Raw genomic sequence first — 17,858 nt, 5'->3', positions numbered from 1 at the left:
GACGCTCAGCGTTGATGACCGGAAGCGGCGTGACGCGCGGAGCGGAAGCGCGGGCGGGCGGTTGCCGTGGCAGCGGGGCCGGGGCCGCCATGGAGGCTCTGACGGAGATGTACGACCAGGCGCTGCTCGGCATCCTGCAGCACGTCGGCAATGTGGACGACTTCCTGCGCGTCCTCTTCGGCTTCCTCTACCGCAAAACCGATTTCTACCGCCTCCTCCTGCGGCCCGGTGACCGCCTGGGCTTCCCGCCCGGCGCCGCGCAGGCCATGGCCCTGCAGGTACCCCCGGGCCCCGCTCGCTGCGCGCAGTGCCGGTGCCCTCCGCCGCGATCCCGCGGGTGTTGGGGCCCGGAGTGCCCCGAGGCAGTAGGACTTTGCTCCGGCGTCACACGGGGAACGTCACCTCCTGCCTGGTGCGGGTGGCTGGGCCTGGGCACTCAGCTCCTCGCGCCGCAGGATGAGGAGAGTTCTGTTTTCTCTCTCCAAGTGCGTTTTATCCACCCGAAGCAGGCAGTTCTGGCTCGAAACACTGTGAACCCCACGAACCGTTGCTCTGCTTCTCTGCTTGCACCAGCTGAAGTAGCTCACAGCCACCCTGGAGGGCTGCCCACGGCTTGTCCCAGCTGCTGGCAGCCCCTTGCCAGAGACAGCCAAGCCCTGCGGTCGGATCTGTCTCCTGAGAGGTGGTTCCAGCTAGCGAGTGCAGGTGTAGGGAGCAGGCTGAGTGGTATCCACAGGCAGAGGGACGGCAGTAAAGGCCTCAAGCATGTGCTTCTCCTCCTCTCCTTGACAGCCGGCTTTGTTCTCTTGCAGGCATTCAAAGTCTTTGAGCGGATGGCCCGGCAGGATGACGAGAAGCGGCGCCGGGAGCTGGAGGCAAAGCTCCGCAAGAAGGAGGAGGAGGAGGAGGAAGCTGCCGCGGCTGCCGAGAGGGTGAGCGTAGCCCCGGCTGCCCACGAGGTCGAGGTAGAGACAACGGAGGAGCCCGAGCCCTCGCTGGACGTGGGGGTTTTGGCTGGGCCACAGGATTCATCTGCAGCCCTAGCAGCAGCCAGCTCCGTGCCAGCGGAGCCCCCAAGGGCAGCTGCCCCCGCGCAGCCCCCGCCTGCCGAGCTGCCCACGTAAGGCTCTCCAGTTGTGCTGCTTTCCTTGCCACGCTGGCAGGGGCTGGCAGGGTGGGGGGAGGAGGGGTTGTGGGATCCCCTGTGGGAGGCAGAGCTGTGTTCTGCACCGGGGGTTTGGGGTTTTCTCGCTGTGCTGAGGGCAGGGGAATTGTTTGTCTCTGTGCTGGAGCTGTGTGCTCTGGGGTCAGTGTACTTGGGGGCTGATCACAGTGGCTATGGGAAATCCAGGTGCTGTCCCACAGCATTTTCCTCGTGGAAACGCTGGGTCTGTGCCCCCTGTGTGTGCGGTGGGAGCTCCCAGAGACGGATGGGTGCTCTGCAGGTCGCTCTCATACCAAATATCTGCGTGGGCAGGTAGCAAGGCCAGCGTCAGCATTGAGTGCACACTCAGAGGTTTCTGGCCTGGCCTTCAACTCAAAGCAGAGCCACCTTTGAAGCTACATCAGACGCTGCACAGAGCTTTATGTACTCTTTCACCAGACTCAGTGGCTTTCAAGCTGGGCTAAGCTGCCTTGTGCTTTAAAAATGTCCTTGCTCCAAAGTCCTCCCAGTGTGTCTGAGGGCTGCTGCCAGCTGGCTTTTCTTCCCTGCCAGGGTGAGGTGACACAAAGCCCTCGGGTCCTACACTGACAGCTCCAGATCCTGGACAGGCTGGGATGGGATGGGCAGGGAGGAGAATGGAGCTGGGAGGAGAAGGTGCCCAGCGACTTGATCAGGTGTGAATGAGGAGGAGACCTTGTGCCGAGCTCAGCCAGCCTGTCCTGCGTTGTGCAGGACAAAAATAAGCCAGAAGCCAAAGGTGATATCACCTGAAAAGCTGTGTTCTGTTGTCCTGTGAAAGAAAGATTGTCCCTGGGGCTGGCAGTCTGACACTGCACGGAATTAACGAGACAAAAAAAAGCCCTGCTGGAGCCGACAGAGCTCTTCTGCCTTGCCACAGCTCTGACCTGTGTGTTCCCAGCCTGGTCTGGGGAAGGGAATGGGGTGGTGTGGCTGAGGGATCCAAGCAGGGCAGAGCTGCTGTAGTTGGTGTGTGCGCCTCTGGGGGGCACTGGAGCCCCCTGAAAGGCAGCAGGCATTCAGGGCACCCCTGACAGGCTATTAATAATTGAACCAGCTGCTTAATTCTGCACAGCCCCTCCTGAGCAAAACCCTGAGCCACCAGCTTGGATACGAGGGGTGCATGAATAACATGCAGCGCCGACAGCAAGAATGCCAAAAAGAGATTCAACAAAATCATTTTTGTTCTACCTTCCCCCCCTCCTCAACTGGTAAAAAAAAAACCAAAAAACATCACCACCAAAATCTATATAAAAACTTGCTCATTCTGTCAACCTCGCTGCTGTGGAAATGTAGGGCAGGTACCAGCCTAGATCTGCCAGCTCCCATCAGGACTTGCTGTGCTTCTGGGTGCCTTGGGATGGGAGCAGCTTTCATAGGGCTGCAGGGGAAGGGGAGAACAAAATCAAGCCTGCATCATGCTCAGCTTTGCCCACAGGTGAGGCGTGTGGCTGGCTCGTTCCTCGGCAAGTCCCTCTGTTCCCCCCCCCCCCCCGTAAATGGCATGACGTGGCTCCCCTTTGCTATGGGGCTGCCCCATGGCCTCGCTGAGGGCCGTGTGTACTCCTGCCCTCCCTGGCTCAATTCTGGTGTTGATGGGGCAGCTCCCAAAGGCACGGCTCTGGTTTGTTCCCCACAGCCTGAGCTCGGCACACCTCCACCACCCAGCGCCCTCCCCTCCCCCAGCTTGAAACCCAGCCTGCATGCATTCACCACGCAGCATTTAAAATAGCGCCCAGCAGCCCACGTGTGGCACAGCACAGCCTGGCCTTGGTGTTCCCCTTCTGCCATCCTGATGCTTGCTGCTTGCTCCCAGCCCTAACCTGAGGTGCGTTCTCCTGTCTTACAGCCACTCGCTGTTCTCAGCCCAGTGTGAGGTTGTGGCAGCTCTGTGTCCCCTCGTTGTGCCTCCTTGGCTCTGTGGCTGTGTGTGCTTGGGGCTGGCAGCCCTGTGCTGTTTGGGGAGCCAGGAGAAAGGGCCTACAGAGAGCAGGTGAAATTTTATTGTCAGAGAAAGGAATTATCGCAGAGAGAGAGCTCTGGGAAGGGCAGGAGGGTGCTGAAGGGTCCCCAGAAAGGTGGCGAGGAGGCAGAAAGCACAGAGCTGCTGGAAGCAGACATGGGATGAAGGTATTTGAGACCTCCATTGCTGTCCCTTTGGGATGGGACCTGCAGAGCTTTTTCCTGTGCCCTGGGCAGGAGAAGGCCCTCCCTCGTGCCAGCAAAACTGCACCAAGACACCACCTGCTGAGGCTTCTGCTCTCCCAAACTGCTTCTGTCACAGAACATCCTGAGCTGGAAGGGACCCACAGGGGTCATCAAGTCCAACCCTTAGCTCCACTCCAACCACCCAAACCTGATGTCTGAGAGCCGTGTCCCAGTGCTCCCTGAGCTCTGTCAGTTTGGGGCCGTGCCCATCGCCCTCTGGTGCAGAACTTTTTCTTCAGGTTAATGGGGCTGCAGCCCTGCACTCCAGGAAATTTCTGTCCGGCTCCTGCACGGATCGGATTCGACTCAGCAGCTGCTTGGCTTTGCCCAAAGCCCACATGGATTCTTTTCACTCGGAGGTGCCTGCAGGATGTGTTTTCTATGTGCGTGCATTCTCCTCAGGTTGCAGGGATGTTCCATGGAGAAGGGATGGTGCAGGTGTTGGCACTGAGGACAGCTTTGTTTGAATGGGGGATGTGGGAAGCCCCCGGGCCCCAGGTCCAGCCTCCAGCTCTGGTGCTGACCAGGGGAGCAGGACCAGACAAGTGCCATGATGCTTCCTTAGCTCTCACCTCCAGCAGGCTGTGGCCCCACAGCTCTGTGAGTCAGGGTGGGATTTCTCTTGGTGGACTTCTTTTCTCCCTTGAGACTTGGCCCTTACAGACCTCACTGCAGCTATCAGATCCCTATCTCTGGATGCTTGCAGTCATGCTGCTTCTCCTGTTCCCTCTTCAGCTCCTTTTTCTGGCTGAAGACCCCTCATTTGCTTCACCCCGCCTCATTTGGGCATCTTTGTGCCCTGGTCCTCACACATTGGTGCTCCGTGTGGGGTTCTGCCCTTCCTAGCCTGTTTCTTCACCTCTGTGCTGTCCTGGGGAAGCTTCTCTGTAAGCTGAGTCCTCCCTGCAGAGCACAGAGGCTGTGACTTCACACGGGGGGTGGAAATTATTTCAGCCCATCCACCCTCTCCAGCAGCAGTGGGAGCTCAGCTCCTGGCAGAGCATCGTTTTGAAGGGCTGAGCTGGAGGCGAGGTGCCCCCAGCCCCATTTCTGAGCACCCTGTGTCCAGGCTGAGCCCCTTGCAGCTGCTGAGGGTGCAGATGGAGCCTGATCTTCCAGTGCTTTAATGGGAAGCCAGAGCACAGTGCCTGCTGAGATCAGCAGCGCCGTGTCAGCTCCCCTGTCACACACCCAATCGCTCAGGGCTTTGGTTGCCCTACCAAGGTACTAAGCTCCAAAATTAGGTCCCTGCACCAAAAATAACTAAATTAAAACCTATAAATTTTTCTCTTAACAAGTAGAAAATCCCAGGGCTGGAGACTGGGGGACAGCGTGTGCCTGATTCTTATTTAAAAAAGAAACCTCTGTTTGCTTGCTTTAGCACCGTGTTGTTCTCCAGGGAAGGACCCGAGGCGCCGTTGGCTGTGGGGTTGTGGAGCTCTGCTCGGCCAGGTCCCCTTTTCCAGGAGCTGGAATTGAAGCTGGTGTGCTGTGGCAGTGTCCCTCGGAGACCTCTCTGGCCCAAGGTTGTGTAAGCTCTGTGCCAGCAGTGAGGATCCGAGGGGACTTTGCCTACCAGTAGTGCATCCTGCTGTCCTTGACCTACATTTCCCAGCAGTAGTGAAATTTAGCCCTCTGGTGATGACTCCAGAGCTCTCCTGCAAGCTGGTGGTGGCATTTCAACCACGCTAATGGCAGCAAGTTGCTCTACTGAATGGCTCCATAAATAACTGGGAAATCACAAATGAAGGCTAAAAGCTCCCCCAAAGAGCTTGAGTGTGGGGGGGAGCCCCTCGCTGCAGGCTGCAGCAGGAGCAGGGCCACATGTCCACTGCCACACATGGGGGAGCCTGGGGAGCTTTGGAGTTGGGGTTTTTGGATGCTGCGGGTGGTGTGGGTTTGGAGTTTAGCTGTAGGGTCAAGTGGCAAAGGCATTGCCTGGAGGTGGTGGGCACCTCTCTGCGCCTTGACAGAGTGGCATTGGGCTGAACGTGCCCTCGGAGCCATCCTGGTTTGAGGGGACTGTGATTTTGGGGGGGAAGGGACGGTGCTGGCCTCCTCTGGTGGTGTGGTATGTCTCTGGTGTGCTCAGTGAGCCTTGCCAGCTCCAGCCCGCTTTGGAGAAGTGCCTTGCAGCCCCGCAGCTCAGGGCTGTTGCAAGGTTGTAGCACTTCAATATGTCCTGGGGAGGAAAGGCAGCCTCCCACTGTGGATTTGGGGTTCATTCCCCCCAACCAACCTCGATTTGGAGATCCTCTGCCATCCCATCTGGATTTGGGGTTTCTCCCCCAGCAGCCCACCTGGATTTGGTGTTCTCCCCCCCATCCTACACAGATCTGGGGCTTCTCCCCACCGTTCTGTGTAGATTCTGGGTTCTCCCCAACGTCGTATGTGGATGTGGGCTTCTCCCCACCAACCCCCACGCACACCCCTACAGCCACCAGCCTGCAGAAGCTCAGTGCTGACAGAGCTGCATCGCAGCGCTTGTTTACTGCGGAGCTGACAGCAGCAGGGCTGTACTCAGCCGGCTCAGCGCTTTGCTGGAGACCAATTAAGTGGAGCAAAACCCAGAGAGACCGAGCACCACACGCCCGGTGTTTTGGTGCTGAAAAATGTGAAATCCGGAGGTGGGGGGAGGCTCCTTGTCAGCTTGCTTGCAAAAACAGCAGAGAGCACAACCCTGGGATTTTCCACGCTCGCCATCCCTGCAGCTTTGCGGATGCGGCTGTCTCGGGGCTGACACTTCCAGCTACCTGTTGCTCCAGGGAGCAGAGTGCACATTTGAACCTTGTCCCGTTCATCCTGAAGGCTCAACTCTTCTTCCTCCTGCCCTAGCCCAGCAGGACCCTGCAGGAGGTGCTCAGCCCTTCCTGCGCTCGGCGTGGCTCTGAGTTGTCCCTTGGCTGCTGGGCAGGAGCGGGTGCTTCTCCCTCTGGAAATCTGTATTGCAGAACTCTTCCCACCTCAATCCGGGCAGATGATGGCTGCAATAAGTGCAATAAATGAAGGCGGCCGGCACGCTGCAGCTCCCTGCAAGGCTGCGTGCTTATGTGGGTTAGGTGCACGGACGCCTCGTGCCTGATTTTCTCTTCCCCTCTTTGCTCAGAACTTCATTATTACTTAATGAGATCTTTCCATTCTCGGCTACCTCTTGAGCTCGGGGGAAGTTTCGTGCATTCACACAGGGCCTCGGCAGTGGGTAACTCAGGGCTGGGGTGTTTGTGCCCTGCAGGGTGGCTTGGGGCAGCACCGTGCTCCTCTGCTTTCTCTGCTCTGCGAGGAGGAGGACAGGACAGGACAGGCTTGCTTTTGCCACTGGGACATGCTTGTGGGACCTGATGGGATGCTGCCAACACCTCCTCTGGGAGCAGGCAGGGGCTCAGCCTCCATTTCTGCTTACGGGGTGGCTTGGCCTGGCCCCACACCGCATCACCAGCCCCACTCGCTTCGTCCGTCACCGTTTTCTCCGCCCCCTCCACATCTGCACTGCCTAACCGCCTTGACACGTTTTCCATCGAGCTGCCTAAATAATTCACCTTGACTAAGAGCAGACGGCCGTGCCGGTCCCACAGGATGGGACGTGGAGAGCAGGAGGGATCAGTGTGGAGCAAATGGGAAGCACGTGGCAGGGCTGCTGTGCTTGGTGCTGGACGGGTCCCTTGCGGTGACCCCTGTGCCACCAGGGATGGCGGTGCCGTCCCTCGGAGCACCGAACAGATCGGCTGCTTCTTGACGGTGCATTGTTAAAGGTTTCACCTCCCCCAAAATGACACATGGCGAGCAAAAATAGAACAAGACAGAACACACAGACCCACCCACACCATCCCCGCCACCCGGCAGCCGAGTGCACGCGGTGCCAGAGCCCGAGTTTCAGAGCTGCTGCTTTTTCACCTTCCTCAGTCGCCCTCAGCCCCGCTGCCCTGCCAGGACACTTGTGCCTGGCGTGCTTCCGAGGATCTGTGCGGAGCAGAGCTGCTCCATGGGCAGAAGGGACAGAAGGAGAGCAAAGCAAGGAGGTGGATCCAGCACGGAGCAACCCTGCCTCAGTCTTCCTATGGAAGCAGCTCCATAGCTCTGACTCCTCCCAGGGTGGCTGTGAAACAGTGCTCATGTATGCGTGCCACAGCGCCATGTGCTTGGCGGAGTCCCTGGAAGGTGAAAACATCCAGACGTGCCTTGTCCTGGGTCGTGCTCGTGGACAGGAGCCACTAGAAGGAGGACATCCAACTCACGCCGGAGCCCAGATGCATTCCTGCATCCCTTCACAGCCCCACCATCACCAGAGGGAGGCAGAGCAGAGAGCAGCCCGGGCAGAGCTCTGCTCCTCCACCTTGCAGCCCTTCGTGTGTCCTCCAGCTGCCCCAGGGCTGGTGGCACCCTGTGAGCCCGTGACACCCCACAGGAGGGAGGCACCCCACAGGCTGGTGGCACCCCACGGGCTGGTGGCACCCCACGAGCTGGTGACACCCCACGGGCTGGTGGCCCCCCATGAGCTGGTGGCACCCCACGAGCTGGTGGCCCCCCACGGGCTGGTGGCACCCCACGCCTGCTCCCAGCTCTCACGGCCCCCAGCCTCTTTGGCTCCCACAGTCTGGGGGCGGTTTGGAAGCTGCCAGCTGGAGCCAACCAGCGTGAGCGCCGTTTCGGTGCTGCCATGCCAACCCCGTTTCCATGGCAATTGGCACCCAATGGGTGAACGCCAAGCAAGGCCAAAATTCCCAAGAAAAAAAAAAAAAAGAAAAGGAAGAAGTGCTTGCAGGGTCCCCCCCCCCCCCCCTTCCAGCATCGTGACATTGCTCGCTCGGTGCCAGCAGTGCTGGAGCTGTGGCCACACTGTGCAAACCCACCACAGCCCCTGTAGGGCTGGTGGCATCCCAGCCCTCACCCTAAAACCAAAAGGACCTTAAAAAAAAAGGTGTGCAGGCGTGTGTGTGCACACAAACCCTTCCCGAGCCTAATTTCATTAAACCCCGTGGATCTTATGTAATGCTCGGGGCTGGAAGCTGCCCCCGCCTGCCGCTGCGTGCCCCTTGCTGCAGGGGTGTCAGGACATGGTCCCCGGGGCCACGCAGCCCCTGCACCCTTATGTAAAGCCCCACAGCCTCAGGCTGAGGGCTGGGTGTGTATGAAGAACAGCTCTGCTCTTTGGTGGCTCCGCAGCCAGCTTTGGGAAAGGTTCGGTTTTATTTCCCCTCTCTGGGAGGGTTTGGTGGAGCACGGCCTGGCAGTGGTGTAAAGGACATGAGGCTGATGGGAATGTCTTGGCTGGAGATGTGTTGGCTATTTGGAGGTGTGTTGCTGGTTGCTTATCTGATCCCCACAGATCCCTCCTCGTCCATCCCCAGAGCCCTGCACCCTTCAGGCAGCCCAAGGGATGTGTGTCCCCACGTCCCATCGCCATCCTCACTGGCACTGCGAGCTGAGGGGTGCTGGGCTGCCAACCCGATCCTTTCCCTGGGTGCAGCCCACAGCCTGAAGCACTGCAGAGTGCCAGAGTGCAGGCTCTGCTCCCATCCTCCCTGCTCACCCTGTGCTGCTCAGCCCCTCCTTGTCCTTCCCTCCCCAGGAGACAGGAGCAGTTTCAGACGAACCCTGACAGCTACAATGGGGCGGTGCGGGAGAACTACGCCTGGTCCCAAGACTACAGCGACCTGGAGATTAAAGTGCCCGTGCCCAAACACGTTGTAAAAGGCAAACAGGTAAAGCAGCATTTATAATTTGGCTTCTGGTGTCTCCCTTCCCCTCGGGGTGCCTTTCCTGGGAAGCTGTGCAGGGAGCAGCGAGGCTCTTTGTGCCACAGTGTGGTTGTGCACTGCTCTCCAGTGCTGGGGACCCACAGTCCCAGCCTGGCCACCCTCCTGCTGTGACTGCTGCATCCTGCTGCTCAGAGCCCCAGCAGGGTTCCTTGGCTTTGTACTTTCTCTGCTTTTTCCTCCAGTTCTGCCTGCTGCAATCTCACAGGCACCTCTCAGATCTGTGTGTCCCACTGTGGCCGTGGACCGCGTGCACTCAGACAGAGCTGGCCGTCCCCCTGAGCACCCTCAGGCTGCGGGGCAGTACCAGGGATGTGTCCTTGCTAGCTCCTCCTGGCTTGGAACATCACTTGCCTTGCTGAGTCCCAGAACCACAGAGCATCTTGAGATGGGAGGGACCCACAGGGATCACAGAGTCCAAGCTCTAACTCCACGCAGGGCCAACCAAAATCCAAATGATATTTCTGGAGTGAACTCAGAGCTGTCTGCACAGCATGTGACCACACTGGGTGTCCTTCAGCACCTCTCCTGTCCCCCTTTCTCCCCACCTTGGCTTGCGGAGCAGCCCAAGGAGCGTGCACAGGGCTGGAAGCCCCTCTCCCAGCTTTCCCCAGCACTCCCAGCCCACGGCTCTTGCTGTACTTTTCCATTTGGGAAGTCGGCGCTCCCCCACCTCCCGTTCTCCTCTGCTGCTTCCAGGGCAGCCGAAATGAGCACGCTTGGGTTTGCTCGCCGGCTGCAGCCTACACAGCTCCTTGGCATGCCAACAGAGCGTAATTGGCAGCGGCAGCTCAGGCTGGAGGGGTGATGGCTGCCATGGGGACAGCAGGGGAACCGTGAGATGCACCGTTCCCATTGGGTGTCTAAAGCTAAGGCAGGCTGTTCCTTGGAAGGGCTCGGGGGTGTCCAGACGGATGTTCCATCCCCTCTGTATCGTGTGGAGCTCATGCTGCCTCTCCCTGCCTGGGGACATGCCGGGGAGTTGCACCCTTGCCAAGATCCTGGTGTCAGATGCCATCTTTTGGCACCCGGAGCCACAGGGGCCTTGCAGGTGCAGCGAGGAGCCAGGATAGGACATCCTTTCCTGACCTCTTCTGCCTCCTCGCAGGCTGCGCTGGGGATGCTGCCAGCAGCTGGAGATGCCCACAGGTGTGTACTGACCCAGACTGGCCCCACAGCACCCCATTTAATTCTGCACCAATGGCTCCAGTGTTTGGCTTCCTTTGTCCTGGTGATGCACATCCCGCTCGGTCCTTGCCTCCCCCCCGGTGCTCCCCTCAGTGCCTTGCAGGCAGGTTTTCATTTCAGAGCTGTTGTCTGTGTCTCTGCAGCTGGAGAGGACAGGCAGGCTGGCTGGGTCACAGTCCAGAGCAGGGCAGTTCAAAGCAATTTTCAAGCTGGATGGGCTTGAGGCACATTATTGATGGGCTCCTGCAAAACAGAAGCGTTCCCTGCATTCACCATGCAGCTTCTCCCTGTAAAAAAAATTATCAAGTTTTTGGCTTCTGCCTGCCAAGGCAAGATTAAAAATCTCCCCCGTCTGGTCCCTGGGCTCTGAGCGTGCCCGGCTCTAATGCTGCTCAGAACGGCACTCCTGACACTTTTGGGATTCGGGCTGTTGCTATGGCACCTTCTCACTCGGGTAAGCCGGAGGTTTCCTTGTATGGAGCTCCGTGGAGCAGGAAGGGGAGAAGGGATGGGTGGGAGCACCTCGTGTTCTGCTCCCCACCTCCCCGATCCACTTCGAGGCGCAGCAGGGGCCCATGGAGCTGCGCTTCCCAGCCCTGAAATAGAGATCAGGCCAGCAGCTTCCCCTCTGCGTGGCTCACAGGAGATGGGGAGATCAGCTCACGCTGTGTGTGTGCTGGCTGTGTTGGTGGGGGCGGGCGGGGGCTGCTGAGCAGGGCTGTCCTGTGCAGCACAGCACGGTGCCACAGCCGTGCCCAGGGCATCACCCCGCAGCCATCAGCATTGCACCCCCTTCCTCAGCCCCCCCTCATGAACCTGGAGCAAACCCATGGGCAGTAACCCCGTGTGTGTGCTGGGATGGGACCCGGGCTGAGCAGAGCTCGGTCCACGTGCCCCATCCATGTGGTTGGTGACATTCCTCATCCTGGAGGAGCTGCAGCACAGCGGTGCTCGCACCCACACCTCAGGTGGAAGCCTGCTGGCACGCTGCTGGCTGGCTGTGCTCTGATGGCTGCTCCGTAGCAGCACGGGTTCGGGGCTCATCCTGGTGGCACTGGTCCTGCGGCCGCGGTGCTGTCACTGCCTGGAGCGGCTCTGCCCGCATCTCGCCTGCGTGGAGCTAGTGAGTCACTGGAGATCTCCTAGGTAATGGATAATGTAATAACATTTCAAATGAGCTCTGCAGAGCCAGAGGAAGATCTGGGGGAACTCTGGGAGAGAATGCAGGCAAATCTCACTGCAGTCTCCTCCTCTCGGACGAGGGCCGGCAGTACTGGGGGCCCTGAGCTGGCTCCCCCCCCCCAGCCCTGCTCCTCACAGCCTGGCCATGCGGCAGATGGGCTCTCTGGGGACTGAGGGGGTGATGGGCAGCATGGCCAAGTGGCGGCCTGCTGCTGTGTCCCTGGGGGGGCCGTGTCACCTTGTGTCAGGTCACAGCAGGGTTCCCCACATGACTGCTGCAGGAGGGGACAGAACTGCCGTGTCCCCTTGCCCCGATGGGGACACACACACATCCCTCTGGCTGTGCCTTGGTGTGGAGGCCGTACGAAGCTGAGGAGCTTTGGGCTGGTGCTGGGTCCAGGCTAGCACCACACTCCTGGCTCAGAAGCCCCAGACTGCCTGGCAGGGCAGGGCTCAGCTCTGGTAGCCACAGAGCTGTGCCCCACTCAGTACCAGGGCGCAGCAAGTAGGCACCTGACCTCTGAGCTGGTTTTCTGTAAGGGGAAACTGAGGCACGGGGAAGTGTCTGTGTGAGTCCCTGCAGGGCTCTGCTGCCTGTTTGCTCTGAGATGGCAGTGGGATTCCCACCCTCCACCCTTGCAGGCTGATGGTTCTCTCTCATCCCCAGCAAGTGCTCTTGACCCCAAGGCCTGAGCTGCACAGCAGGAAACAGAGCAGGAACCTTCCTGATGCTTTTCTCTCCGCCTTCCCAGGTATCTGTGGATATCAGCAGCAGCACAATTCGTGTGGCAGTGCTGGAGGGGAGCAGCCAGCGTGTGCTCATGGAGGGGAAGCTCACGCACAAGATCAACACAGAGAGTTCCCTCTGGAGCCTGGAGCCAGGGAAGTGTGTTTTGGTAAGGGCTGCCCTCTCCTCACCTTGCCTTGCAGCTCCCCAGTGCTTGGCCTGGAAAACAGGAGCAGCTGGAGGCTTGAGCCAGAGCTGGCCACGTCCCACGCTGCCTTTCCCTGGCTGTCGCTGTGCAACGTGCAGCTCGTGTGTGCCAGGCAAGGGGAAACCCCACTGCTTGTTTCTGAGCTGCCCTGGGGTTCTGACATGCTGCCTGTCCTGTTGGAAGCAGTCGTTGCAGCTGCTCCTGTTTGCCTTCTGCACGTCTTCCTCGTTTAAGTGGTTTGGGCATAATTATATTGGATCTGCTGCCCCACAGCAAATCACTGCTGGCTTTCCAGCCTCGTTAGGTGTCTGTGGTGTGCTCCAGCAATGTGGGCAGAGGGGTGATGCTGCCAGACCGTTTCCACAACTGAGGCAGTCCTGGGTGTTGTGTTGCTGCCCATCAGCCTGGTTCCTCCAGCATCTTCTGCATCCTCTGGCTGCCCAACTCCTGTGTGAGATTTGGGGCCGGGGCTGTGCTGGGAGCCAGGCTCTGCCACCCACTGCCCTTCTGCCCTCTCCTTTCAGCCAGAAGTGTTCTCAGGAGCTCCTCAGGGTGGTCGCCCTCGGTGAGAGCTCAGGGCTGGGGCTCTGTGGCTGTGGAAGTTCCTTTCAGGGCACCATGCTCTCCTTGTGCCCTGTGTCACCAGTGGGGCAGTTGATGGGCACCCAAAAGCAGCGTGACATTTGATTGGGAATCCCACCGGGTGCATCTGCATGGAAATCCTGAACAGGCAACATTCTGTGATCACAGAGTCATAAAATGGCTCGAGTTGGAAGAGACACAAGGATCACTGAGTTCCAGCCCTGTTGCCACAAAGCAGTGCCACCAACCTCCAGATCTGCTGCTAGATCAGGGTGCTCAGGGCCCCATCCAACCTGGTCTTGAAGATGTACCCTGGGATGAGAGACTTGCTGCCAGTAGGGCCTTCTGGGAGGGAAGAGCATCTCTGAGTCCTCTTGGCCATCTGAAGGATGTTTGAAAGGAGACCATGGGATCATTCACCAACATTTTTCAAACATGGCACTTGTGAAAGTTGGCCGGTCTGGGCGTGTGCACTATCCTGGGAAGGAGCAACGCTGTTCAAGAGGAGCTGACCCCCACATGTGTCTGTGTGTGGGCAGTTGGCAGTCCCCATGTGTGTTCCTGAGATCAGCAGTGTGTCACACAGCCAGAGGAGGATGGGTGCCGTGCAGGTGGGGTGATGCTTGGGGCTTTGTACAGTGACCGTGGGGAGTGGTGCCCTCATCTCTAACTCGAGCTGGAGGCAAGAGCCTCAAATCAGCACGAGCGCAGGGTTGCGAGGATCTCCAGCTGGCTGCCAACATATTGATGGTGGGATGAAATTTCTCTGGAAGAATTGTAAGGTAACTGGAGCAGAGTGAGTAATTCTTGCCCGAGAGTGTCTCCTTTTTCCATGTGCAGAGTAGCCGAAAGTGCTGAGCGGCTCCTTCCCATTCATTCTGGAGGCACGCGGCCATTCGGTGGGAGCACAGCACGCCTTCAGGTGGGGCGTGCTCCCCAGGCTCTGTGGCAGCAGCTCCTTGAGCTCCACAGGGGCCACGAGCATCTTCCTGCACCGAGAGCTCCCCACTGGGGACACGGGACAGCCAGGAAGGTGGGGGCACGACAAAGCCACGCTTGTGGTGTGCCAGGGCTGGACTCAGTGCCTGGAAGGTGCCTCTCCGTCGCCCTCACTCCCAGAGCTGCTCGGCCAAGCCCTCGGCACATTCCTCCTCGCATCCGTCGGCATGTTTGTGGCTCTCGTGCCAACCTGACCGAGGCAGAAACCCGAGGGCTGTGGCTTTGGAGCTGCCTGCTGTCAGAAGTGAGATGAAAATAGATCCGCGGGAGCCGTTTTTAGCAGTCTCTGCTGGGTGTTGTGCACAACACGTTTGGGGATTATTTTCGTTGTTGAGGATTTTTCCCCCCCCCCCCCCCCCCCCGTTCCTGCTCTTTCTCTCCTCTCCAACGTTTGTTATCCACACTTGGGCTCTTGTCGCCCAGCCCTGCCTTGGGCAGCTATGACAGCCTTTGCCTGTCATCTCCTGAGCTGGGAGGCTGAGTTGATAACACTCCCCGACCTCCATGTGCCGTGGGAAGCGTTCCCTGGTGCCCCCCTCACCAGCTCCTGTCCTCCCTGGCTCCTGAAGGAAGGGAAGCAGGTGGCAAGAGGTGGCTTTTCCAAGACCTACTTCCATCCCTTGGCAGTGCCCCTCCACATCTGATGCGACATTTGGGACTCGAGAGGAAACCTCACTCTGTGGCAAAGCCCAGCACCCGCAGCAGAGGACTGGGCCCCTCCTGGCAGAGCCTGGGGACAGAGGGGTGACACAGTGCCATCTCCGTGCAGCACACAGGTCTCCCTGCCCCAGCCCCTCAGCTCTGCACAGCTCCAGCATCTGCCAGCCCCGGAGCAGGGATGTGTGACCCAAGCACGAGCGTGCTCCTTCCTGCGGGAGGATCCGAGCACCCTGCAGCTCCGAGCTGGGGCAGAGCTGGGCTCCCTCCACAGACAGCGGCGTAATCAGGTCAAGATCTATTTGTCCTCGCTGGGAAGCTCCGTTCCCTTGGCAGAGCCCTGCGGGGTCGCCTTCTGTGGCCGCCTTCCAGGGCACGGCTGGCACGGCACCGCACCCGGGGAGCCGACCCCACACCCTGAGCCAGCCCCAAACCCCAAACCCACACCTGAGGAGCTCTGCTCCCCACAGACGCTCGGAGACCTCCGTTAGAAAGTGGGGGCTGCGGCCTCGGGGCGAGTCCCACTTTTGGTTCTCTCCCCCTGGAATCCGGGGGAAGAGCAAACTCCCCCCGTGTGTGCAAGGTGGGCCGCAGAGGTTAATTAGTGACTGTTCACAAAGCTCTCAGCACAGCAGTGATGCACGCTGCAGAAAAGCTGCCGAGGAAATGAATAATTCTGCCTTCCCAGCAGGGTGGGAGCGGGACGTGGTAAATAAAGCGAGGGCCGCGCGTGGGGTGGGGAGGAGGAGGAGGAGGAGGAGGAGGGGGCTCGTGGGCTGCAGCTCTGCAGGGTTCTTCCCACCCACTGCAGCCCTGGCATGGGAGCGGTGGCCACGGGATGGGGAGGGCACGGCATTTCCTGCGCTGCTGCTGGGGCCGATGCCCCACATGCCCTGCGCTGGGCTGTGTGCTTTTGAGTGGTGATGCTCTCCGTGGTGATGTGTTCCTCTGTGCTCACTGCCACAGCACCAGCTGGGCTTCGGCCCGATGAGGGCAGGAGGGCTGGAATCCGCCTTCGCCATTGCTCTGCTCCCCCGCAGAGCTGTGCCCAGGTCGCGTTGTCCGCCCTTATGGATGGCACTGGTGCTCAATTACAGCAGAACAGTGAAGCCCACTGTGGCCCCCGCGGCAGCAGGGACATGGGCTGGTGGTGGGAGGGGACAGTGCAACGTCCCCTCTGTCTTGGGCCACCCCTCCAGGGCTGGTGGCACTGCAGCAGAAGCAGTGATGTCCCAGTGTGTGTGTGCTCGTGGCCGTGTCCCCTGGCCTGGTGACATACCCCCGTGGTGGGATCAGGCTCGGGGCGACGTGTTGTTGTGGTGAGACCTGGGCTCAGGGATCCACGTGGGCTCGGGGTGACACGTCCCCACATGTGGGACGTGGACCCCCTGAGCTGCCTGTCGTCCCTAGATTAACCTGAACAAAGGGGACGAGTACTGGTGGAGCGCTGTCCTGGAGGGCGAGGAGCAGATCGACATCGACAAGATCAACAAGGAGCGCTCCATGGCCACGGTGGACGAGGAGGAGCACGCCGTGCTCGACCCGCCTCACCTTCGATTACCACCAGAAGCTGCAGGGCAAGCCGCAGAGCCACGAGCTGGTAGGTGCCCCGGGGCCGGGAGCTGTCCCTGCCGCGTGGGGTGTGGGGCAGCCCCACGGTGACGGCCCCACGCATCATTGCAGAAGGTGCACGAGATGCTGAAGAAGGGCTGGGACACCGAGGGCTCCCCGTTCCGCGGCCAGAAGTTCGACCCTTCCATGTTCAACATCTCCCCCGGCGCCGTGCAGTTTTGACCCCGGCAAAAGGCGGCCGAGCAGCAGCGAGGTGGGGAGGGGGAACCCCAGCTCGGGACCCCCCAACACCCCCCCCCCCCCCCCCCGATGTCTGCTCAGTGTGGGATGGGATGCGGGGACCCTTCTCCTCGCCTCGCGCTGCCGACGGCTCCGTTGTTTTTCAGGAATAGACGGAGCTCGTTGGGTGACATAATTATTATTTTTGGTGCTTGAGGATATTTCTGGTTTTCGCTTCTGCGGGTGCACGTCGTCTCTTCCCCTCCTTCCCCCCCCCCCCCCCCCCCCTTCTCCACCCCCCCCCCTTTCCCTCTCTACCCCAGCCCCAAGTGGCTGTGCCCTCAGTGGGTGCATCTGCACCGTGCCCTGCCTGGGGTCCCCCGTTTGTCCCCCACCCCGGGGGCAGCAGGGACCTTCCCCGGCACGGCCTGGGGTGGGGGAACGCAGCCCCCGCTGCCCCCGGCTGCAATAAAGCCTTGCTCCCAGCACGGGGAGTGCAGTGGTTCAGGGGGCACCGGTGGGGACCGCCACGCGTGGGGACACGGACAGCCGTGGGGGACGATGCTTCTGGTGGGGGACATCACCGCCCGTGGGGGCACCACCACCGCACACGCAGCGTCCCCAGCCCCACTCGAAGGCCGCTGCCCGTTCAGCCCCGTGGGGCGACAGTGTCCGAAGTGTCCCCACCAGGGGACACTGGTGTCTCGTGGGTCTTGGAGGACCCCTCCCCGTCCTCTTCCCCGTCCCCGGGTGACAGCGCACACAGCCCGCATGCCCACGGCCGCCTACGGTCGCCATGGCAACGCCGCCCGCCGCCCACTCGCACCCCCCCCCCCCGTGGGCCCCGTGCCCACGGCGCCGCCCACGGGGGTGGGGTTTAATGTCACTGTGTCCCCGTCCCCCCCCCCCCACTTCGTGTAGCGTTGGGTGGGTGGCTGGGGGGGGGGGGGAGTGCCGTGAGTGGAGGGGGGATCGGGAACCCCCCCCGAATCCCCCCTCCCCACGCGTGTTTTGGAGGAGTCCTGAGGCGGGAGTGAGTGTGGGAGGGGGTTTGGGTTGCGCAACGTGTGGCGGACCTCGGGGGGGGAGTGGGGGTCGGGGTGGGGGTGGTCGTGGATTGGAGGTGGGGATACGTATGGCGGTGTTTGGCAGCGGGGTTCTGGGGGTGGGAGATTGGTGGGGGGGTATTTAGGGACGGGGGGGTGGGGTGGGGGGGTCTGGGTTTGGGGCATTTGGGATAGGTGGGGGGTCTGAATATGGGCCTGTCTGGGGAGAGGTCGGGCTCAATCCGGCGGCGTGCCCCGCGCTCTTTTTATGGGGGGGCTCCGGAGGGGCGGGGATTGGGGCGGGGTGGGGGGGGGGGGGGAGGGGGGGATCCCT

The 17,858-nt window shown here is 60.5% G+C and overlaps 1 protein-coding gene across 1 annotated transcript; it reads left to right on the top strand.

The window, feature by feature from the left end:
* Positions 1-46: 46 nt before the first annotated feature.
* Positions 47-16,538, top strand: NUDCD3 (NudC domain containing 3). The gene is given in 7 exon segments (XM_065745027.1): positions 47-278; positions 813-1,120; positions 8,958-9,090; positions 12,267-12,410; positions 16,098-16,229; positions 16,231-16,287; positions 16,371-16,538. Coding segments are annotated over 7 exon segments (1,074 nt in total). The 5' UTR covers positions 47-89; the 3' UTR covers positions 16,482-16,538.
* The last annotated feature ends 1,320 nt before the right edge of the window (positions 16,539-17,858 follow it).

Source organism: Cyrtonyx montezumae, unplaced genomic scaffold (genome assembly GCF_038088225.1).
Source record: "Cyrtonyx montezumae isolate F1298 unplaced genomic scaffold, pur_monq_1.0 scaffold_33, whole genome shotgun sequence".
Classification (NCBI taxonomy): domain Eukaryota; kingdom Metazoa; phylum Chordata; class Aves; order Galliformes; family Odontophoridae; genus Cyrtonyx; species Cyrtonyx montezumae.
Note: the sequence above shows the minus strand (reverse complement) of the source record. Positions and strands in the feature narration are given on the sequence as shown.